The sequence below is a fragment of the Planococcus citri genome, chromosome 4, assembly GCF_950023065.1.
Source record: "Planococcus citri chromosome 4, ihPlaCitr1.1, whole genome shotgun sequence".
NCBI lineage: Eukaryota > Metazoa > Arthropoda > Insecta > Hemiptera > Pseudococcidae > Planococcus > Planococcus citri.
In genome coordinates, this window is record NC_088680.1 from 41,596,868 (window position 1) to 41,622,807 (window position 25,940).

The 25,940-nt window shown below is 35.3% G+C and overlaps 1 protein-coding gene across 2 annotated transcripts in view; it reads right to left on the reverse strand.

Moving 5' to 3' along the window:
* LOC135845095 (growth factor receptor-bound protein 14-like) overlaps positions 1 to 25,940 on the reverse strand; it is a 177,477-nt gene that overhangs the window by 69,354 nt on the left and 82,183 nt on the right. For both annotated transcript variants that reach the window (XM_065363561.1, XM_065363562.1), the window contains exons 6-7: positions 13,346 to 13,474; positions 10,274 to 10,357 (exon numbers count right to left, since the gene is read on the reverse strand). In XM_065363561.1, the coding sequence (XP_065219633.1) occupies positions 10,274 to 10,357; positions 13,346 to 13,474 (213 nt within the window). The remainder of the gene's footprint in view (positions 1 to 10,273; positions 10,358 to 13,345; positions 13,475 to 25,940) is intronic.

A 25,940-nucleotide genomic window follows, 5' to 3' on the forward strand; every position in this document is an offset into this window, starting at 1 on the left:
TGTACAAGTTGAAACCCAGCAACTAATTTCAGACGATACGATGGCATTGCGTAGGTTATTTCGAATACCAAAACGAAAACAATTGTTCGACGTTGGGTAAAGCTTCCCTTTCACGAGACGACCATACCATAACAGCTTCGAATAAACTTACGTAGGGTTAGATATGAGACTCGTCCCTCGCTACGAGTAAGTTCTTCTATAGTTACCCCCGGCTTATACTCCCTTCTAATTGGGTATAATAGGCTCGGTGCGTTAATTTCGTAATTAAATACCGACTATAAACTTTCTCTACCCAGTCTTGATATACATATTACTTAAAGGTACCCGTATCGTAGAAATGGGCTAATTTTCAACCAACCTCTACCTAACATCGTCGTCGTCGTAGTCGTCGACCACCGAAAGCAAATTAAAATTATCGTAGTCATTTTGTACCTTCGTTTCTCTCCATCGTTGTGTCTCCAATCTCCATAGCCTGTACTCTGTACCTCTATCAAGTATTATAGTATAAGGACATCGCCAGTATACGCGTTTAATTTTACAAGTACGCAGACATTTCTCGTCTTAATTGTGTGGTTTATCCCTTTTCACAAAATCGTATGTTCAACGTTTTGAAAGTCATTTATAAGTGAACCCCACATCCCATCATAAAGACCCTGCTGCCATGCTTCTTTACGGTGTTGGCGACGACCACCGCCACTACGCCAACCACCCTTGTAAAGTGTACACTCATTTTAACCCTTTTTACTAAAACGACGTCGCCGTAACAAAAAACTACCACAGCACGTAAATCGTCGTGTATCATACATCTCCATCTTCTGCTCGGTGCGAGTCGAGTTTTTGGCTTCTTGATTTATTTATTTTTCAGACGAGCCGAAAATTGCTATACTGTTGCGCGCACCGGCATCAGGGCATCTCCTCTTCCTGGTTTTTCGTTTTCGTATTCTTTGGCTGGCGTCTGTGTCGCTTTTTTTTTAGGGCTGCGGCGTGGCAACCCCGTTGCACGTCGTTCTTTTTGCAGAATACCGATGCTGCTACCACCCTGCTGTGGTAAAAGGTCGAGGGAAATTTGCTTTTAAATTGATACTCTCTCCAGTGTAGTATATGCCGGCTTGGCTTGTATATACGCCTATACCAGCAGTAGGCTTAATCTACTGTAACGTAATTTGTACACGGTTAACGCGAGACGCATTCAAACAATGCGTTAGATTGTACTAAAACGTTCGTGCGTGATTTCCATTCTGGCGGTTTTTCATATACCCTTTTCCTCTTTCTCATTCTATCGATGCGTCGTTCGCTCTATGGTTTTCTTTCGCCTTCTCTCTGTGTGTGGTGTACTCAGTTGTGTATACCTTTACCTATTACCTGCCTATACTCAGTTTGCCTCCGCTCCTTCGTATCTGCTCAAGCCCACCTCAGATTTTTCATCTCTGTCTATCTCACTGTTTCCTATAGTTGATTTTTTCCTCTTCCTTTTCACCTAGTGTATCTATCTACTCTCCGGATCGCTGGTACAGTGCTTTTTTCACCGGAGATACTCTGTGGTTCATCTTTCCTCCTACGCGGCGGTTGCCATGCTCTTGCTCTTGCTGCTGCTGCTGCAGCAGCGATTCTACTTGTAGGCACTATAAGCGACGATATGGAACGACACTCCAGGGAGGTACTACCGTTTCAATTATTCTACGAGCTATTCTGTGCAAATTACGATAGTATTGTGTTGTGAACCGAGAAAACAAAAACTAAAATTTGTATATTGAAAGGCTGACGTTCTTAATGCGATGATTCCTTTACGAAAAATAAATAATTCTAACTATAAATTAAGTCTGAATCATAAACCATACTCATCATAGAAGGGAGACGTAAATTCGTAGATGTACATAGATGAAATAATTTGAATCATGTACATTTGAAAAGTCATTATTATTTTAGAACAAATATTTCTGTTGATTTTTATCAAATTTCTGGAACCTATACCTTTAGCACACGAAAGTGACTTACATTCAACCCTAAAAACTTCCAGTCAGATTCCAACTAAAAATTCAAAACTTGAATGATGAAAAAAATTTAAATGAACGTCTAATACATATTTTTTTACTCATTTTTTATTCATAATTTTTTTCACCGAAGCATAAGCTTATCTCAACCGAAAGCATCTCAACGAACTTCCCCTAACATTTGGTATTCAGACTTGGTTTGAGGTATTCGAAGAAGTTGTGTGAGATGGCCCTGGCTCAAAATTCACGTATGTCCACATTTCTAGGGAAGTGTTTTTTTGACCTGTCCTTGAAAACCCTTTTGTCACGCCTTTCACCCCCTCCAAATTGACTTGGGAGGCTAAAATTTGGCATACACATTTGGAGGGCATCTTAAATGTGCCTTTTCAGGGGTTTCGACTTTTCAACCATTCCCCATCGCTTTTTAGAAATTTGAAAATCCAATTTTCGCGTCTTTTTTGAACATTTTTGATTTTGTGCTATTACTGATGTGTCCTGAAAAATCAGGCTTGAATGTTTTTTCCCACGTTAACGAGTGCCCAAAACTACACCATTATTAGGCCACACTTCGAAAACTGGATTAAAATTTTCGCGGTTTTCGATTATTGTTTGAAAAATTAAAGGCTCATTTTACACGAAGAACTCAAAAATTGATTGAATTGATGTAGAAAGCTGAGGTTAAAAATAAGCTATACCTAAAAATGACCTTCTGGATCGATCATTGATGATGTCGTACAATTTTGAAGCCTTCAGGAGATTATTTGATTTTCCACTTGTGGGAAAATAGCGATAAAAAAATCGGTAAGAATAAATACGAAAATCAGCGCCTATATGAGCTCGAATATATCGTTCTTGTGATCTTTTCGATCGATTTAGGTCACAAATCTAAAAATTATTCCTGTAGTTTTTTTTTCGAAAACTGAAAAATTCAAAAATTTGCTGGAGGCTTTAAAATTATAAGGAGGAAATTTTGAATTTTGATCAAGAGGGACATACCTATACAACAAAGTAAATTTGCAATTTTATTTTTACAAACTTTGAAATTTTTACAAATCTGATGATTAGAATCGTATTTTTGCACTTATTTGAACAATATTCAATTTCAAAATTTCATTTTTTTAGTAAGTACATATTTTTGTTTTTAGTTGTCGAAGTTTCGTGGTACCTATAAATACTTTCTTCCCCACAAACTTGGCTTAAAATTAAAGATAATTTATTTGAACTCAGATAAAGTAATGAATATCCTTTTAACGGCCGGTGGTGATGGAAATGCAGAGGGCAGGGGAAGGGAGTAACATAAATGTAACGATGAAATTCTAAAAAAGAAGTAAATTCGTCAATGTAAACGACGTTTTTTTATTGCTTTCACGTCAAATTTTCACTCGCAGTAGAAATGAATGATGATGCCATATGACGTCAATTGTAAATTTTTTCCTTTCATCATGCCCTTTGAACTTGAAAAAAAAAGAACTTCGCGAATTTTTTTCCAACATTTTATGTGTTTTAAAATTTTATCGTCTATTTTTTGCTTCATTTGAAGTTTTTTCGTTAATGAGAGGAGGTGTGAAAACCTCCCCTAGCCTTCATTCCACTACCTACCTCAACAACTTCATACTTACACTTGGTCAAAAAGAAATAAATCGGGCGAACTTTTTGAAAAACCTCGATTTCAAATCCAAATTTGTAACCGTTGATATTTTGAACAAAAAACTTTGAACCGTTTTCACTTTAAGGGGGAAGAAGTGAGGTGCACGACTTACGAATGATTTTTTCGGTTCCAGTAAAATGAAGAGAAAAATTGATACACACAATTGTGAATAATATAGACCAATTTTTGGCGAGTTATTTCATTTCACTCCCCTCCCATCCCATCCCTCCTTTTCAAGAAGCACTTATTTGGGACCGTAAAAAATTAGAAAAATATTGAAACATCAAACCGACTTTTTTCATTGCGAGATGAAATTCTTCCAGTGAAACCACCACCAGCTATACCATTAGGTAACCCTAAAGGATACCTACGCAAATTTTAAAATATTCCAACATACATCAAGATTCTCGAAAAAGGAAACTCAAGAAAGGACCGGATAAGAAGGAAGTATCGTTACCATTCACAACCATCCCAGGGCATTTAGTTCCTTCAGAGGAAAAATTTCGCTGCATATACAATACACAGAGTACTCGAACATTACATACTTCCAGCACTATTTCGGACGGTCGGTGTAATGCACAGCACTCGAATTTTGCACACAGACACACCATAAAATGGTATACGTGCACATCTTACGTCTCTCGAGTACTCGGAGCTGTCAACGAAATAAGATATATAACAGTAAAGGGGTGCTGCGGACGGCCATTAGTAGGTAATTTATCGTCATCTAGAATATAATAGGTTTGTCTGCGTGAACGCTGCACCGGTGTCAACTTGGAATATAAACCTCTCCTTACTACAAAAAAGTATACTTAAATTCTGGCCAAGACAACACAGAGCATATCTACTGGGTAAGACTAGTCAGTAGGTTGGTACATATTGGAAATCTAAACTTTGGCACTTGCAGAATATAGGAACAAGGAACACGTATCGGAAAATGGTCTTCTGGGTGCTTGAAAAACCACACCTCTTGTACAGCATGTGCATCCAGGATACGTATGCAGCTTCTTTAACTCTTGAGTGTACTTTTCAAGTATCAAAATTGCGTCCTTAACAGCTTCCAGAAGGTCTCAATCAATCGTCACTTCGTCAGGTAGATATAGACGTGAATTATAACCTTGAAAAATACATCTTAGGGTCTATTCACCTTTTAGCTGGGACACGTCGTTGAGTTAATTTTTCAAATGTAATTTACTATCTCGGTTAACGACTAACGACATTATTGTACAACGGTGTGTGCGACCAGCACAATTTCAACATCGATGACGTATTCGACTGCCAAAAATTCCTCTCTTGTCCAGCTGACCAAATTCCTGGGCCAAATAAAACTTCGTCCAACCGTGTACTTGTAGTAAAGAGGTAGGTACATTATTATATATATTTCTGCCAAAAACCCAGTCGTCGCTCGTTAACCATCATCTGCTTTGCTGCGATTTGTAACGGTCAACATTTTAATAATACGTTCGCAATTACCGTTAAAATTTTCGAATGGCAAATATGTATAAGTATATAAATGTATTCTGCGGCCATTGGTATGGCACACACCGTGCGACAGGTGCCAATGTCGAACACCTACGAAAATATAATCTTTTCGCTTTCGTTCGTCAACTTGAGAGTGTATTTCTCGTCATCGTGTTCGAGTCGAGAACAACGGTCAAAAGGTAATTGACGTGTTGGCAAAAATCAACTGGCAAGATTTCATCGCATCGTGAATTCATCGCCCTTATACCTATTCGTTTATATTTTCCATAAATCATATGTTCGTCATTCACTACATGAGTACCAACACCAACTGTATCAACCAGGGTGACAAAAATTTCACCTATTGTGATCGTTTACCAAAATATAATCCACCTGTTATCCATCGCATTTATCCAAAATATGACTATCTTAATAATAGGTATGATTTTTTTTGATAACTTTTCAAGGAACCTCTGCTGCAACCCCTTCAACCTTTAATCTACTCTATACAAAGATAATTTTCCTCAACACAGATCTTCCATTAATGCAAAGTTTTCATGACACTTTTTCATAACTTCCAAAAAAATTGACTAAATTTTGGGCTCAAAATTCTTCAAAAATGTTCAAAAAAGTGTTGATAGAAATTATTGATGATTTCCTATCAAAACTGATTTTGAGAATTTTTGGAAGGTTTCAGTTCGAAGGTTAACTTTTAGAAATTATCATAACTACCCGAAACATTCACTCAATTTTGGATTCAAAAAATGTTCAAAAAAGTTTAGATAGAAACTTTAACCCATTTTGATAGAAACCATGAGCATTTTCTCAAAAACACAGTAAACATTGATCCAATTTTGGGCTCAAAATTCTTTAAAATCGCTTGAAAAATATTTTCGTGGCAAAATTTGAATTTCTCGTAAAAATTTAACCCACTTCGATACCTTGCATTACACTTTTTCAACAATTTCAAAAATCATGACTCAATTTTGCACTCAAAATTCTATGAAAATTCGGAAAAAAATTTTCTTTGAAATATTTGAATTTATTGTCAAATTTTAAATAGGTCACGTGGCACTTTTTTCAAAACTCTCGAAAGTCATAATCCCATTTTGGGCTCAAAATTCTTCAAAATTGCTCAAAAAATGTTTTAGTTGAAATTTTTGGATTTCTCGTAAAATTTCACCTTACTTTGATAGGTCACATGAGACCTTTTTCAAAAGTTTTAGGAACTCAATTTCAGGCTCAAAATTGAATTTTTCGCGAAAAGTTGTGCCCATTTTGATGGGTCTTAAGGTCATTTTTAAATAATTCCTCTACAGTTGGACTATGAACTAGTGAGTATTTTTTGAATTAGATCCCTCGGTGTCTCCTATGTTCACTTGGAAAAAAATGATATGGTCAGGAGAACCGAGGAATCGAATACCAAAAAAATAGATATTTGAGCCTAACTGCCTCAAATTGAGAATTTCAGCTTGAAAATTGGTTAATTAAAAAAATTATTATAACTATAATCCGGAACATAGACCAAATTTTGAACACAAAATTCTTGAGTGCTCAAAAAAGTTGACATAGACACTTTAACTTATTTTGATAGGTAGCATGACAAGTTTTTCGAAAACCCCAAAAATCTCGACCCAATAAAATTTTTCAGAATCGCTCGAAAAATATTTTCGTTGCAAAATTTGAATTCCTCGCAAAATTTTAACCCACTTCGATGTATCGTAGTACACTTTTTTAGAAATGCCGAAAATCGTGGCTCAATTTTACGCTCAAAATTCTTATAAAAATTCTCAAAAAACATTTTTGCACAAATATTTGAATTCCTCGCGAAATTTCAACCTATTTTGACAGATCGCAAGGTTACTTTTGAATAATTCTACCAACACTTCATTTTTACTCAAAATTGTAGGATCTAGATTTTGAAATTCGTCAAAGCTCTATTTAGGTAATTGTGCAAACCATTTTTTCAAAGGAATTTTGGTTCCATGAGCGTCGAATGAACTCGAAGCTATGGATATGAATTGTTTGCGCCTCTGACTTTGCAGAGCCTGCATCTCCACTTTCAAGCTAAATTTGTCCAAGGTCACTTTTTGAAGGGGCACTGGCATCGTTTTGTTCAACTGGCAAGCTGAAGAGGGGAGAGTCAGCTCTTTAACATGTGAAAACAATTTTGTAATCGAGTCATTTTGAAGATGAAAGTTTTAGGTTTCACTTCGTTTTTTTCTTGAAAACCAATTTTAATAACCTATAAATTTCGAAAAATATCAAATTTTCTTCAATTAGAGGCGAAAAAGTAACCATTATCTGCAGAAACCAGTAAAATATTGAAGAAAAAAAATGAGTACCTAAAAAGATTTCTGCGTGAAAAAATTTCAAGATGTAACTCAGAACGCTAGATTGTTACCTTCTTCCATAAATTTCACCTCATACAGCGCTTAGAAAACTAAATTTCGAGAAAAAATTCTAATCGAGGGTGTAATACAGAAATTGCCCTATATTAAACAACCTTATCATATGCTGGCTGGTAAAATTACATATTTTTGTTATCGAATGCATACCTTCCCAACTATACACAAATACAAGTATACAGAAATAGGTAGGTACCTACCTCCTAATCTATCTATTCATCCATCTACAACAGCATACAGCCCATAAGAGTATACAGGGTGTTCAAAATATGCAGGAAATGACGCGAGATTATTTCCGTCTAATTTCGTTATTACGCTCGGATTGCAGCCGCCTCCGTAAACCCCTCTCAGCCAGCCCCCCTTTTCGTTCATCTCTTACGAACGTATTTCAGCTTCGCATCGCCGTTGAAATTAGTTTCGAATCGTTAAATGATTTTAAAATTCGATTACACGACACGACGCCCTTGTTTGCTTCGGCTTCGTCGATGGGCTCTTCGTGAGCCGACAACACTTTCGCAGCAGTATAATTACCACGACTACGACGACGAACGACATGATGATCGGGGGCAAGCCGGGGGTGCGGGCGCCCGGGTGGTGTGCGGTTCGCTATGTCAATATTACACGACAGCGCGATAGACAATATCGTCCTCCTACTGCTATATTTTCTTCATCTCGTAATCTTTCTTCGTTGATGGAAGAAGAAAATTCCTGGTTTTTTTTTCACTTCTTTTCCCTTTCCTTACAGTGCCATGCTTCACCATCGTATACATAGGAAAACGAATTTCCATTACAATGTTGAGATTTCCATCGCTGCTGTAGCAATTTATACACTATAGAATATCTATCCGCAGCCTCCGTGTTTTTAATTTCAACGCCGAATCGAGCCGCCAACCGAAGTTGCTGTCGCCGTAGCCGTCGTCGCCACCGGAGCCTAGGGACTTTCTTATCATCGTCCCATTTCTGTACTTTTTCTTTCTCTCCCTTCCGCGTGTTTCCTTTATCAGCGTGCTATATACATATATACCGCACGTATACTATACTCGTACTTTTCCTAAGCGCCGAAAAATTAAACGAGAAACTTTTCTTCCTTCCTAATTCCCGCACGTGTTTTCTAATTTCGCTTGATCCTCTTTTCTGTACAGCAGCTCAGTTCGATGCTGCTCACCCCCCCCCCCTCCACGCCCCTCCGAACTTCGTACGTACACTTTTTCCTCATAATGTACTTCGCATGTAGGTATGTAATACGAGTACGAGATACACGATATTCTGTCCTTCTTTCTAGGGTACACTGTATTTGAAAAATTGAAAGTATTTTACCAGCTCGAATCTTACAACTTGATGCTCTCGACCTCGAGTAGTTTTTCTAGAATGGTTTTATAACAAAAGTGAAATTTTTCACACAGTAAATTCAGATTTATTTCCAATGGCGATGAAAAATTGAAATCAAAAATTGATAAAATTCAAACACTCCAAGGATTTTCCCAAACACACCGAGACACCAATAATCTTCACGACCACAAACCACCATATTCTACAATCTACACGTATTCCCAATTCATCACCTTCTTCTTCTTCTTATATCCGCTTTAAAATGTTAATTAAACCGTCTATGCTTTTAATTTCTCATTAACGATTCCCACGCGATTCAACCACCATGCTTCGTACGTACATCTCTTTAGATGATGGCATTAGAGGGGAAAAAATCCCGAATACCACACACGTTAAACGTTATTCATCACAAACGTACCGCATTTATTTATCTATTTTTTTTTTCAACGCCGAACTAAAATTCCATTATCATTAGTAAAACCGCTAATCTACTCGTACACGTGTCGCGTACATAAAAATTCAATGGCGTTTAATTAGCGTACGTATATTTTTCGGTCGTGTTTGCGAATGCACGTCTGCGTCTTTGGTCTGAAAAATTTTACAACCGTAGTCTCTCTAGAGCCATAATGACGATCGGAAGCGTGTTATTTTGCATTCGCTATTATTGCATCGTTTCGCATAGATTCACACCTGTCAAGATCTTGACAAATGAACGTCATGTCGAGACACTGGCCGGGAAAACCTTCAAAGGCGAAGAGGAGAACGCTCGTTACACGCGCAAATTTTCTTCATCTGCATGACTCAAAATAAAGTAGTACTTGACTAAATGGACGCGGTGCGGTGCGGCACGGCGCTGATAGAGAAAGAAACCGAACAACCTGCAATTAACCGTCTAACCAATTCCCATCTCGACTCGTTCAAATTCAGCGTAATTTATCTTACCGCCAGTCTACTAGTAAAAAAAAAAATACTCTAGAGCGGTTCAATTTCGGCGTCGAGTGAAGTAAGAAAGAAAGAAAAAAACCATACACACACAAACGGAGGAAAATCGAAGAAAATGAGAAAACTGCCACGCGAAACTAGACGATGAGAAGAAAAAAAAACCCTCTAGATAGTATTTTCTTCGCTAAAAATTCTCCCAAGATGGAACCTCCCTTCGATGAAGAAGAACGACTAACGTAAAAGAGAAAAAAAACCTTATAACGCTTTGATGATTGATGAGCGAATCGTGACAGTAACCTTTTACTAAAGTAATGGTGCCACCGGCGTGGCAGAGTCATAATGTCGCTCGATTTGTAAACTATCGATGAAAAGTCTTATAACTGATTACCGTCTGGGTACCCAATATCCATCAAGCCAAAATCAAATCTGGTACAAGTTAAATGTTTGTACTGTACAGGAAGGTTATGTATCTAGGATCTATAATAGGTACTTACTCTGAGCTGAGCATCGTTCTCGTAGGTCAATGGTTCGATACCGGAGTTATTCCAATTTCTAATAAAATTTGCTAAACTTTGAACCTGCAATGAAAACAAAAAATAACGCGTTAAATAATTGTCCATTTTTTATCAAACACCCTACTGTTTCCCTTCCCCCCTAAATTTGCTTACTAAGGTGATTCTCGATTTTTTTTTTTTTTAAATGAACCGTTTAAATAAGTTTTGGATTTAAAAAACGACCCTTGAAAAATGAATTCAATTTCCAACGTTGGTTTGTGAAAGTTGATTAGGAAATGGGGAAAAACATTGAAAAAATTAGTTCTTTTCAACATCGAGTACCTACTTTGACAATTTTATTGAAAATTTGTCTTAATTTTCCATTTCAATTACAGGTGAACAATTTTTTTGAAAAAAAAAAATCAAGATTAGGAGGGTAATTTGCTTTAAAACTTTGATAATTGCTACAGATTACTTGCGAGAAAAAAACGAAAATTCAATAGCAACTTTGAAGCAATTTTTTCCCTGATTCAGAACTGCAAAACAAGAAAAGAGAGAGAAGGGGTAAAGAGGGCGATTTTTCCAGAGATCTAATTTTTCGGAGTGCCAGAGAGATCAAACTACAAGTATAACCTGAGTCATTTTTCCACGGATTCATTTTTTATGGAAGGAAAAGGAGGTGCAGATTGATGTCTGCTTTAGATGACTCCTATAATTCAAGTCGTCCCAAAAATCACAATTTCACATTAAATACCTACTTATTGTCATTTCATCCAGGGTATGTACGTTCTGACATTTTTTTTCAAACCTATCATTTTGTTAGATTAAAATTTTGAAGCTTAATTGGGGGAGGGATGAGGGGAGGGGAGGAAAAGGGAATCAAAACGCACAATATTCAAAAAAAAAAAAAATTGGAACAAGTTTCAAATACGTCCATTTTTTTATCCTTTTTCTCTTCCCCTCCAACTTTTTCGGTTTCTCGATTTAATAATAATTGATTTTTCTTAGTTTCATTTTCAATTCAATAGTTGATCTATTTTTTGTAATTTTGCACTTTTTTTCATAACAGAGCACTTTTGCGATATTTTGTCCAATTTTTTACAAAATTTGATCAATTTTGGATCAATTTGAACAATAAGGCTTTTGACGTATTGCGGGTTGCATATCGGTTTCCCTGAACTTTATCGGTTTGGTGGGCATTCTTATCAGTGAGTATCAAAAATTTTGATACTCACTGATAAGATGCCCACCAAACCAATAAAGTTCAGGCAAACCGATATGCAACCCGCAATACGTCAAAAGCCTTATTGTTATGGCATTTCAACAGAAGCAATTTTCGCAAAATTTTGCTCAATTTTGCTAATGCTAATTTTTTCTACCAATTTTGGGTAATTTCCAGTAATTGGAAGGTTAATTCAACAATAATTTTTGTAATAAGTAATTTTGGCAATTTTGACAAATTAAGTATCATTTAATTTTGAGAATTTGCGTTAAATTTTTGGCCAAAAGAATGACTTTGATGACCTACAGCCCAAAAGGATGACTTTTGATGACTTTGACGACCTGCTAGACGCTTGGATGATCTTTCGATTTACGAAGCTTGGTATTGTCAAATCAGAGGTACCAGTTCAAACGGTTCTCTCGTTAGAACTGCCCAAATCACTTTAAAAAAAAAAACAAACAGGAAGAATATCTCGTTAAAATATTGCACGATTTCTTTCTTTAAAATTTTTCCCAGCAATTTTTTTTTCAGGAAAAATGAAAAAATTCTTCATAAGCTGGAATTCAGTTTACATCAAGTATTAGAACACTAAACTTATTTGGTGGTCCTTTAGAGCTATTCTGAAATCTCCAACAGGTTTTCGAAATTTTCAGTTCAGAAGAAAAATGGTCCAAACATGGATTTGAATCAGCAGAAACGATTTTCGAAAATTCAAGGCAAAATCAATCGAAAAGGTCTAAATACAGGGTGCCCAGAAATATCGAGCACCTCTAAAAAAGTTTTCTACTAAAATACTTTGGTTGGTCACAGTGAATAATAATAATGATAGCACATGATTGGTTGTTGGACTGGAGAGATAACATTCCACCGCAATCATATGCATCTATTTCACGTTGCCAGCCTATATTTTTAATGAAAAACTTTCTTTGGGGTGCTCGATATTTCTGGGCACCCTGTAGAATGTAAATCGGATTTTTTATGTCAATTTTTCAATTTTTAATTAGTAATCCCAAAATCCACTTCAGGCTCCACAACAGCTCTAAACCACAATCAATTAATTATTGGCTAAAAAAATAAGATAAAAATGAACCAAATTCCAACTTTTTACTTGAATTTTATCAAATTTCGAATTTTTCATAGAAAAAGAGTCAAAATTGAATTTTCAAAAAATTAGCCATGAATTGAAAAATGACATTCAGCACTTGAAATTTGGATTGACGATGGAGATATTTCCAGAAGCTGGTTCGATGTTTTTTTGCTTGATCAAAAAATGTTTGGTCAATTGAGATATCTCTCATATCGAGAGGAGTAAGGCATTCCCTCTCTTGCTCTTTTCTCGCATGGACGTGAAGGAATTCGAGAGCTTTTCCCAAATTGAAAAATCCAACAATCTGCTGGCGGCTCTAAAACAGCTAAACACCCCTCCCCCCCGTAATTTGATTCAAAAAGGTCAAAATTAGGATACCTATATACATATGTATAACGAACCAAATTTCAACTTTATGCTTAAATTTTATCAAAATTTTGAATTTTTCTCAGGAACTGAACTTCTAAAATCTGAATTTTCCAAAAAATTGCCAAAAAAGGCCCAAAAATATTTTTGTTGGTTGAAGATGTCCCCCTTCTTGAAACAAATTTTGAATTTAAAAAAAAATTCATGTGGGATCGGTACTCATAAGTCATAATACTTGAAAAAAATCGATTTATCTAATTGCAAAATTTTTGTCAAAACTTGAAAATAAGTGCCATCCTATTCAGTCTTCTCCTCTCCCACTTTCCTGCACTATGTTCAGTTTTACAGGAATAAAACAAAATAAAACCACTCTAAAATGAACAGATATCATACTAACCTTATACGATAAATACAGTTTTTTCTCTTTTAATAATAAGTACGCTTTGGCCCACAGCAGGCTATTCGGATCACGAACCCAAACTTGGCCAAACATTGGCGGGCAGCTATCGCCTTCGATTACCACAGCCTGAAAGCAAGCAAAAAACACAAAACATAGTATAAAATTTTATTCCGCATCGTTAAAATCTAGCTACATTTTGTACACATACATACACATAGTACAACTGCAATATACTCGTATGGTGCGTGCATTAGATTCAAAAATAACCCTCCAACTCCCAAAGGTCGCATTTCATTCGTGTTTTTTGCGTAGACCACACGCGGAAACATAAATCTGTGCCTTGTAAAGACCGACATTTTGTACGTATAACGTATAGGCCTATACGTACATTTAGTATAGTTTCAGCGCCTACAGCGACAACAAACAGGCCTTTTACACGCTTACAATAAACCAGAAATTCGCCTTTACTGCTATATATGAATAGAGGTCTATATGGCAGTATTTCTTTACGCGATACTACTCGTTACAAAATACATATACTATACAACAATGTCGTCTGTCTTGCTTTTTAGAAATCGTGCTGACGCAAAAAAGCCTCGATTTAGCATTTATCTGGAACGACATCATTTTCCGTACAACTTTACTATTTCAAAAAGGATTACCGACGTATTTTCGCGCGTATTCCTTTCTCCCTTTTCGACGTCGTCGACGGGGACGATGATGGTACCATTTAGAACGCTTCGAAAGTGCTGATAATTTATGACCAATCACGATCGTTTCTAAAAATATCATTTTGAGATGCTCGTCTTAGGTAACTATATGTTAAAAACGACAAGACACGAGCACTATCTAAAGATGAAGAAAACAGAAACACCTTACACGTCTATAATACAATACAACAATACATCGGTACTCGTACTTGATACTTGAGTACGTGCACAATACAATCAGAAACCCTCAGCTCAATTTAAATTTCCCTCACGGCTCATTCGCTATCATCCTTATATACTCGTAGTTGTTTTCCATCAACAACCAGAAAAAATTCTAATTCAAAGTTCATACAATCCCAGACTCGCATTTTCCATAAGTAAATCATCCGTTTGGTTTTTCTTTCAGCTCGACGCACGACAATGAAAATTCCTTTCACGCGAATTAGGTATCCCACAGTCGTGTTTTGACGCTCTCTTACTTTTATCTTAGCGTCTCTGGAGGACCCTCTCTACTCGACACCCTTCCCATTATCCCCGAAAAACCGTAATTAAGAGTCACCGGTGTACCACAAAGAATACCTAAGTGAAACGCTACCGGCGTAAAATTTCAACTTGCAGCGTTCGTTTTGATATTTTTAGTACAGTAGGCAACAACACGCTCATTAGCAAACAACGCTATACGAAACGTTAACAGAAATCAAAATTATGTAATTAGCGGAGTTGTTGCGGTTGCTAATTTCACGATAATTTTGCTAAAATGCGTGTACCACGTTGCACGAAAGTATCACTGAAATTACTCGAAATTTGAATCTTGGTGTTAGTTCCCGAGTCGTTCATAATTAATATTATCGACAATCATTATTACAACATTGGAACTTGAATCTGAAATCGTTATCACAATGCCAGATTCAAAATATTGAGCATCAAAATTTTGATTGAGGAATGTTTTGTCCAGTTTCTGAGTAGTCCTCTCAAAAAAAAAAAAAAGATCCAAATCTAAGCATAGGATAATCAAACATTTAAAAATAAATTGAAAAAAAGAAATCAAGCTTTAAAAAAAGGAGGAGGGGTATGCAAGGTGCTGAATTTTGGCGCAAAAGCTCCTCGCACCTGAATCAAAAATACCTATGGTTTTTACTTTGACTTAAAAACTGGCCCGGTCTTAGCACTAAAAATAAGAATTTTTTGTAAATTTTTGCGATCTCGCCGAAGATGTCTTGACGGTTCATCGAAATGAATTAAAATTCAAAACGATAATTTCTTCCTATATTGAAGCCAAAACTGAAATTTTTAGCCCTTAAAATTGAAATTTTTTCAAGAATAAAATTTGGTGCTGAACTCAAACATGATTATGATTTTTACTTCTATCCCAAAACTTGAATTTTGTAGCATCAAAAATTGCAATTTTCTCGGAAATTTTTGCGGTTTCAATTTAAATGGAATAAATGAAATTTATTGCTGAAAATTTGAAAATAATTATAACTTTTAGTTACTTTAACCCCAAAAGTGAGTTTTCATTTCCAGAAGTAGAACTATTCTGACCAATTTGCGCGATTCTGCTATAAAATGGAGTGAAATTTCGCATTGAACTGGACAATAACGATGATTTTTACTTTGGCCCCAAAAAATGGAAATTTTCAAGATTTATGCGAACACATATCCTTTTGATGCATCGAAATGCACTATTTTGTGGTGAACTCGAAAAAAAAACCACGATTTTCATTTCAAATTCAATCTTAAAATTTTTGCACCCCGCCCCCCCCCCCGCTAAAAAAATTCAAAATTAGATATTTTGTGAGAACTTTTATATTTATTAAAAAAAATAAATCTATTGAAATGAGCAATAATTTTGTCTTTATGTAACTCAAAAATTACGATGTTTTTCAATTTGGCCTCAAAATAGAAATTCCTGGTCCCAAAACTGAAATTTTAAGCTTCAAAAATGAAAATTTTTCGATGATTTTTCGCAATTTTACGAAAAATCAATTTTTCAAACTCATTGAAACAAATTTAGATTTCGTTTATTCAATTTTTCTATTCTGACTGAAATAATTCTTGTTTTTCAAAACTGCAGGAAAATTCAACTTATTATTTTCACTTTTGTTGTTTTTTTTTCAACAAAAATATTATTTTCTACAGGCATTTTTTTTTTTACGGAGAGTCTCTTTAGTCACTCAGGTATTGCTTTCAGCGATTTTTCAAAACAAATTATAAGGACACCTGAGGTAGCTATGTAGCTCGAATTTCAAAACAAAATTACAAAAAACCTATATTACTTCGATTTGCATACAAAAAACTACCAAAACTTCATTTATTACCACACTCAAATCCACCTGACCCTTGTTCATTTCTAAAATCTGTAACAATCACGCGAAAAAATCAATTCGGCTTCCGATGTTACTGTTTCACACGCTTAGGCCTCTTGACTACCTACCTACCTTATAGGGCTACCGGAGAAAAAAAAATATTTCCATGTTTCTACAACATTATGCTACACATCGTGTAATAACCCTCATAATAAAAATAGCGAGTTTCCTGAAGGTACATTAGAAAGCATTTGAGAACAACAATTTACATCCAACGCATTATCGACCTGTAGACTCAGACTGTAACACCAGTTAAACCCCTGCACACACAGTACACGAGCAGTGTACCTACCTAAAAACCTACCTTCGGAACAAGGCAAAAAAAAAACCCAAAACAAACAAAAACTGAAATTAATATACGATTGAATCGTGAGCTTGTAAGAGGAAACCAAGCTTTAAATCACTCAACAAGCAACTATAGGACTATCTTTAGAAACTGTACACATTGGTCAAAAGGGTTAAAAACTCTTCGGTCGTCGTGACAGCGGGGGAACATCGCCGCAGGAATACTCGGTTTCTATCTGCATGTAAACCTCCTACGTGTAAGCCTATATGAAACCCATAACATCCTATAGAGACTCACGTACGTACATCTACCTACCTAAGTATGTATATTGTACAATACTACAAATACCCTGTTTTACAAAACTTATATCCTCGTATAGAGCTACAAAATACAAATACACGTGCTATAAAATCCAAAGATATTATTTGCAATACTGAACGCCTAATTTTCTCTGCTTCTGTCGTTTTCACCAAAAAGAAAAACCCTTCAGAAACTCTCGAGCTTTATATTATACTTTCGATAACCACCTCTCTAGTATCCAAACCACCGCATAAATTTTACACGTCGTGTCATTCGAGCAATGAAATCATTCGATTGGAAATTACCGCTATTCGATATCGATACATTCGTCGTACAACCTTTTTTTTTTTCGCTATCTCTTTTTTCATAATGTTAATCGACTCGTATGAAAATTAATTTTTAAACCCATTCGAGAAGTAATTCTTGTGTTAAAATGTCACGTTGTTTATACATATGGAAGTATTTTTCCATCTGTTTACGTCATTCCAATCCAAATAAGCCTACATGCTCGTCAATCGTATTCTGTTTCCGTTTCAGTTGAAACAAATCGTTAACTCGCTTCTGTATAATACGTATTTCACGCAATTTTATAATCATAACCCTTCATTTGCAACCCCCTCGTTTGCCACTTGTGCGATAGCCTACTCTATAATCAACCGCTTTTACTATATAAATTGGTGACGAGGAATGTTTTCACAAAATTTCACCGCCTGTTGGTGTTTATTTTGTGAAAAAATTTCCATCGATTATCACCATTTTCAATTCAGCTACATTCTGTCATTCCGCCACCTTCCTCAGTCCCTCTAATTTCGCTGCCTACAGCGTCGTAATAATATACACGCCTTAAATGTTATAAGCTGACATTTAACGTGAACCCTTTTCACTGTACTCGATTCCAACGTCGTTCGTTTTCATCGTTTTTTAATTCAAATAAATTATACAACGATAATCAACGAAACAGGAAAACAATTGATTTCAACTTCACGTAGATATATAATAAGATGGCTTGCTTCGAAGTGTAGGCATTATTCATTATAGGGTTATTTTTATAACTGGTTTCTATTTTTTCATTTGAAAATTGGGGGTAATTTTTAAAATAGATATGTAAGTATTTGGATTGGAGTCTACTCTATGCAGACTTTCAATTCATTGAAAATTATTGTTCAACCTGTTTTTTTCATTTTTCAAAACTCGATTGGAAAAATAAAAAATGATGCATTTTTGAACTGAAAAAAAAAATCAAATACTTAAGTACCTAAATATGATTTTAGATAAAAATGTCAAAATTTACCGTTTTCCTCGAGGATTTTAAAATTTCAAAAAATGTTCCAAAAAATAAAACAATTGGGGTAAAGTCTGCTCTCCAAGGGAAGTTTCAAATCATGGGATGTTTTTTGCTTGAAACTTGATTATAAAATGTGATTGATGAAAACTTTACAGGATTTTTTCCAAATTCTCAAAAAAAAATGTTTAAGTTTTTGAAAGCCAGACAAAATGTTGGAAAGTCATTTTTGAAAGAACATAATTTGGGCAATTCATTGATTTTTTTTTCAGATTCCCAAAATTCAGACTTGATATCCAAAAAGTATACCTTTGAATCAATGCAACTCAAAGTGACAGAAATTGCTGATTTTTTTTCAAAATTCAGAAGAATTCAACAAATTTTTCTTCAATGATTTTTTTTTTGCTTTTAAAACAAATATTTTCGAAAATTTTCTATCATCTTGATTTTTATAAAAAGACGAAGAATTTTCATAGAATTATCCTAAATTTCAACTTATACGCAAAAATCGTATTCCCCCCAGAAAAATTTTTAGCGACGAATTCAGAAGAAACCTTCCTTCAGTTTCTTACTTTCGAACCTACAAAACAATTCGTTCAAACACTCAACTTTTTTTGGAGTTCACCTTTGCAGAGTTCATATTCAACTTTTTTCAGTACTCGATTTTTTCTCCACCAGAAGGTATTTATAACTTATCTGTCGTCAATTTTTTAATTATCTTTTTTACGATTCGCGCATATGTGCACCGTTAGAATAACACTTATTTTTAGAATCTACCGACAAATAATTGTTTATAACCGGCACACAACCGTAAAGTGAAATGAACAAAAAAAACTCGTCAGTTACGGGTAAATTGATCCAACTTTTAACAACGAGTGGAGAAAAAAAGTCATCTAGTTTATAGTAGGTTGAAATTCGATTAATAATTTTTTACATGTTTTTCTCCATTTGAGAAATCAATTTAAAAAATATACAAATGGTTGTATTCAGATTACATGTACATATATCGAGATTCTAAATATTTCAGTGTCTGGACTGGATCTCACATTTGCAGCACAGCTGTTTCGCTCATGTCTGTGCATCATTTATCGTTGAATTGTATTCTCCGCGTAGGGTAGAGACTTGTTAGAGTATTATGTTTGGAAATTTCACAGGTGTCATACTTAATATTTGTTTTAATACTCTTCTCATTTTTTATTTGCCCATTAAAAATTAACTAGTTTTTGTGACCGGTTATAAAATACACTTGCAATTGGAAAAAAATTACGTGTAAAGAAGACTTTCGAGCGTACTTGTATTAGATTATAATTTCGATTATGGACAAGATGAAAAAAATGTCTGCAGTGTCTGGCTATATCGTTAAAATATTAATCACGATGGGATTAGGAGAGTACAACTAAAAAATTATTTCATTTCACTTCAAGGCGCATGCAAAAACGTCTGCAAATATCCATCAAATATGTATTAACGATGATATACGTACTTGAAACGATTACACATCCAGTTTTTTTTTAAATTCCTTCTTTAGTTTCAATTTTCAAGACTATTTTTCACAAAATTACCCAAATCCGTATTTTAAACTTCTCTCAAAAAGAGGATATTTTCAAATTCGTGCCATCATTCCGAATACAAGAACCTCTCAAAGATATTCGCCGCATTTCACACCGTAGAATTTTCAAATCCTACCAGGCTTTGCAATACGAATGTTAATGACACCCCAGTTTCATTTTTCACCGTTTCTTCGGTCTTCGGCGGCGTAATTATCCATTTGGAAAAATCCTTCTCACGTCGACAATATTATAGAGTACAGGCACAGCAGCATCGAGGTCACACAATCTGCGCCCATTCGCGCCGCGCTGCGCGTCCTGGCCCGAGGTACATTTCGATTTCATTGTCCTTGCCACGGCTTGAAATGCAAAAGACACTCGGTTCTTTGGTTGATAAATTAATACCGAAACACGAGCTCGAGCAACGGGCACACCTCTTGTGTCATTCAATCGCTATAACGTCGAATTAAAAAAAAATCCCACAACGACGTAACATTGCTGGGAGAGCAGACGAGAAAGAATCGCATGTACAAATATAAATCCAATCCATCGACTCTCTGGTAAATGTCTACGAATGTACCTCTACCAACATATAAAATCGGCAAGTCATCGTGATCTCGACGTAATCCAACTTTTAATCGAATAATAGAGCTTTGCAACGGTTTCCAATTCAGTCTCGTCATTCTTTATCGCGTCTTTTTCTCCTTTTTCATTTCTGAACGTAGCTCTTTAATATGTACTCTTTCGTCATAATCGAATTCTCAAGTTGGTAGGACTAGGCGCAGAGATAATAACTAATAAGCACCTTATGGCTCATACCGTACTCATAAAAATCATTGTAATTGTATAAAGAATTAAAGACCTATAGCTAGGTAGTAGGTACTAGGTACGTACATAAAACGACATCATACGAGATTTTAAAAAAAAATTCCACACTGTGTAAACTAGAACTATTTATTAGTGATTACGATTAGGTATTGAAAACATGATAAATATTCGATTATAAGTGAAAATCGCACGAAAAAGATTTTCTTATGGACTAAATTTGTTTACAATCAAAAATCCCATCAAAAGTGATACAAAAGCAACTTTCAAATTTGGTTCTGAACACCCAGAAGACCTGGCAATACGATAGAGTTCCCAAAATTATGCTTTTTGATCCTCTGTTGTAGAAAAGTTGTCAATTGTGAAATGGAATTTTTAAAAAAAATGGAAATATGGAACTATAGGAAAGCACGATTACCTAGAATTAAAAAGTAGGCGAAGAAAATGGTCGAAGAAAAATATAGGAATCATGAATACCTACCTACTTATTAAGAGAAAAAAATAGAACAAATTCAAAAAAAAATGAGTACTACGAAGGGTCGTTTTTAGTAATCTGATGTAGCCTCGCAAAAAACCATGGCCATAAACTCCAACAAGAATGATGTAAGAGGACATATTCAAAATTTCTAGGAAAATGCTTCCACCCTTCCTAAATGAAAGCTCAAAGTTTGAAACATTTTCAAATTTTTCAAATGTGTTAATTTTTTTTGGTTCGGATAGTCCTACGGTCTACTGCAAGATGCAAATTGGGCACATGAAAATCAAGCCATTCGAAACTTCAAGTGACTACTTATTATGTAGTTTGTAGTTACTCTGGAAAAATGAAATTTGGAAGTCGGAACAATGGCACCGTTTCCTAAAATTTCAACAAAAAAGTCAATTCTACTCCAGGATATGCAGCTTTTTTCGATGAAAAATGTTTGGAAATTGGAAAACTAGGGAGAAATTTTTTTAGAAGCTCAACATTGGGGTAAAAATGATATCTCAGGACGTCCAACAGTCTGGTTTTTTTAAAGTCAATTCTACTCCAGAATATGCAGCTTTTTTCGATGAAAAATTTTTGGAAATTGGAAAACTCGGGTGAAAGTTTTTTTAGAAGCTCAACACTAGGGTTAAAATAATATCTCAAGATGTCCAACAGTCTGGTTTGTTTTTTTTGCAAAATTTGCCAATACGTTCTTGCTTATTATCATAATTTATAAATGTTTGAAATTTTAATTTATTCTCTCCTTCTTGGAAATTGAAAATTTTCAGCATAAAATCTTTTGAACGAAAAAATTATGAACCCTCTCCCCACTCCTCAAAAATTGAAATTTGTATTTCAAGAGGATCGCACTGAATATGTTGCCTTTTCCTCACTTTTTCATGTTGCCCTACCAGTATTTCTTGAGAATAAGTAGAATTGAAGGAAAGAAATCTGGGAAATTTTAACCATCGCCCTCCCAAAAATTGAAATAAATATTTTTGAAGAAATATTCTTGGTTTTCCATTTTTCAAATTAAACTTTGTAATTTTTTATTTTTAGAATTTTGAGTTTTTTTTGTCCGTTTGATGTAAAATTCAAAGAAAACAATCAACAAAAATTTTAACCTCCTCCCACCCTTCATTTTGAAAAATTCCACGATTTTCCATCAAACTTGAAAATTTTTCATTGATTCTTTCCTTCTTTTGGAAACTCAAATTTCTGAATATTTTTTCATAAATGATGATAGGTAAATAATAATTGTGGAAAAAATCTGAAAATTTGAAAATTCTGAATTCTCTCGAGCGATGAAAAAATCTGAGAAAATTTGGCACTTCCTCCTCCCCCTCCTCTCGTTTCAAATGAAATAGGAAATAGCTAGACGAATTTCTTCTGAATTGATATCTAATTTATGACTTGATCAAAAACTTGAGAAACGAGTCCGAAAAATGTGTTTTTCCCCAGTTCTAATTTTTTGACAAGCACTATACTAGACACCTACCTAACAATACATAGAAGTACTGTGAATCCGAACATAGCTAAATGTAAAGAACATACAAAAACATCCAACTAGCCGGACTTTCAGGTCTCAGTGCCCATTTCTTGAATTTTGGGCAATTTTAGAAATAAAATTTGGAGTGAAATTAAAAAAAAAAAATGAAAAAATGGAATCAAATTAAACTAGAAGCTAAAATTTAGTATGCAGCTCCCCCCAACCCACTCCTCCAGTGGACATTTTCGGACATAGTAATTGGTTACTTTTTAGTCTTTTTTGTCGTCGTTAGTTACTTTCTGTAGCTATAATGTGCAACAATTTCCATCGCCCCCCCCCCATTTGTCAAAATTTCACTTTCATTTATAAAAATTCGATAAGAGCTAAAAAAATACTTTTTTGAAATTTTTTCGAACACAAATTTTTTAATTATGTAACCTTACTTCTTTAGTTATTCTTTCAAATGTGATGAAATTATGTTTCAAAAAATTGTGAAATTAAAATTCAAAGGGCTTTTTAGCTCGAAGACTCCAAGCAAGAATACGTTGCTTACGGTACTAAATTAATAAATAATGTTGATCATCATCACTTGCGAAACACCCTGTAGAAATAGGTACACGGAAAGCGAATGAAGAGGAAAAACAATACAAGGATATCAAGTCGAAGTACTTCGAACTTTACAGCTCAAAATAACAGCAACGGAACCCCTCCTCACCATGTCCTTCTTTTGGAACGTTTCCTTCTCAGCTTTCATCTTTTTCATCGCTCAAATGGAAAACGAGATTGAACGAGAGAATGGTGGGAAGGGGGGGGGGGTTCATGCAGCTAATTTCTTTAACGATTGCGTATGCCTATTGTTGGCATTGCGGTCGTTGTTTTCGTAGAAAGTGGCGAGTTTTATTTAAATGGGTACCTACGTCGTCGACCATTATGGCTGGACAAAAAGGAGCAGATTTTTTCAGAAATTTTCCTGTTCCAGTGTTTACGGTGTCGGACAAATGTTGAGGTTTATTTGAGTTGGTCACGCGAGGTGTACCGCGTGTACATAATCTCGCACCAGCACAAACGTCCGTGTCGTCCGGTTGTGGTTTCTTTCCTCTGCATTTTTTTTTTTTTTTTTTTTTTTTTTGTAAAAAATTACGCTTACCTACGCTCTCTTGCCTGATGCTGGTGTGTCCCGTATTGCTAGATACGCGTAACTACGCGCTGGGTACTTATCGAAGCGTGCAATTAAACAATCGTTAAATTTAATTAATTTTCGAGCTATTCAGAATTTTAATCTCATTTAAAACGATGGTTATCGCTTTTGACGTGTCCTACCTATAATACATATGCATAATAGGCGCGAGGTTAGCCGTGCAATTGTACGTGGCACGTAGAGCGTGCGGTATCGATAGGCGATCGGACGAGCTATTATTAAAAAATTGTCGGCTTTAATGATAGCCCAAGGTATGGAAAAGAGTTACGAGACGAGAGAAGAGAGCGCAAACAGGGCACAACACAGTGGAGGAACCAACGACGGACAGTGTTGATTCGTTCGATAGCACTTGGCGTATTCAACCATCGAGTACAATAATATATATTGTGATAACGCCGCTATGCCCTGTGCTACTCCCCCCCCCGAACACTACCACCAGCCACGTACCATTAACGTAACCTACGTATAAGCAGTTAAGCACACACCTATTCAAAGGTGGCAGTTTCCTTTTTGACAAGCGCTGATCGATTTGAAATTTCAATAGATTTTACCGAGCAGGTGCCAAAAGCTGGCGTATTTGCTAACATCACCATCGAACCTCGTCATCGTGCCTACGCAATGCCTATCTAGATCTACCTGGTGCCTACCTATGTGCACGAGGGTTACAGGCGTGAAAGCTTCGCTTTGGGAATACACGTAGAGGGAGAGGGAATCGAAATAAAATTGTAATTTATTGTATATGAAAGAGAGATAGCAAACAGGGGGAGGGAGAATTTATTGGCGAATTTGTGTTATGTACAGAATGAAAAATTTCGGAAAAATATTGATTTTTTTTTAGCACAAAATTACCAAAATATCCTGCTAGACAAAATTTCAGGTTCTGAAGTGCATACGATATTTCGACGTTTGGTGATTTTTTGAAAACCGAATTTGAGCCAAAAATGGAATAAAATCAAAAATTTACGAATTTGACCTAAAAAGTTGAAGTGCCTCATTTTCGACCCCTTTTCAATCGATCGGAAACGGTTTCGACTCGTTTTGAGCAGTTCTGGAGCCTCCAGCAGATTTTTGAAAATTGAAATTTCCCTGAAATTTGACGTAATGAATTGGGGAGTTTCAACTGTTGTAGCCTTCAAATAGTCACTTTTCATTTAAAATTAAAATAGTCCTTCCTGAAAAAAATAATCACTTTTGAAGCAGAGTAATTTCTCTATTGGTAATCCTCCCACCCCCACTCCCAGTAATATGATATGAATCTCATAAAACCAATTTTCATATTTTCCGACTGATCTGGAAGCTCGAGGGTCCTTCTGATTATCTGTATGCGTTTTCAACATTTTTACAGAGAACAAAAACATTATGAGGTGCTGAGAAATTTGTTTCGACTCATCTCATTTTCACAACTTTGATAGAATTTTGAAAATTTATGGATAAAATCGATAGGTAGGTAATGGGGAAGAGGGAGGAGAGTGGAAAAAAATATGCAGAAAAATTTTGTCAACATGAATTTTTATATTTTTCATCAGACATTTAAGGAAAAAAGACAATTTGTGGAACATGTTTAAAATCGAAATTCATTTAAAAAAATCATCGAATAAAAAAGTCGCGATTTAAATAAACTTATCTTTCGAATAAAAATATGGCGAAATACCCGGATCCCCCCTTTCGCTTCTCATCTTTCGCTCTACTTGTTCAATTCATGCCGAATTACGAAATACGTAGCAATAATGTGTTTATTAGGTTCATTTATCTTATTGTAGAATTTGAAAACGTCAATTTCAATCATTTCCAAGAAAATAAATGAAGGGACTGTCAATCGAACGGGTTTTCTTTCGGTAAACTTCTACTACCTTCACATTTTCTCGGTACTGAATTTTTTCACATGAATAATTAATGTCGGTATTGGAGAATTTGAATGGTCTCACTTGACATACTCGAAGTCCAGGCATACCTGCGCCTAATCCTTGTATCCTTTTTCGACCCTTCGGTTTGGTCACTGTGTTCGGTCTATTTTAAAACGAAAGCAAAATTCTACAAACGTGGTAAAGTTCCACTATAGAAATACCATGAGAATTTTTTTCATCGGTCGATTCGAAACTCATTTAAAATTAATGTCGAATACA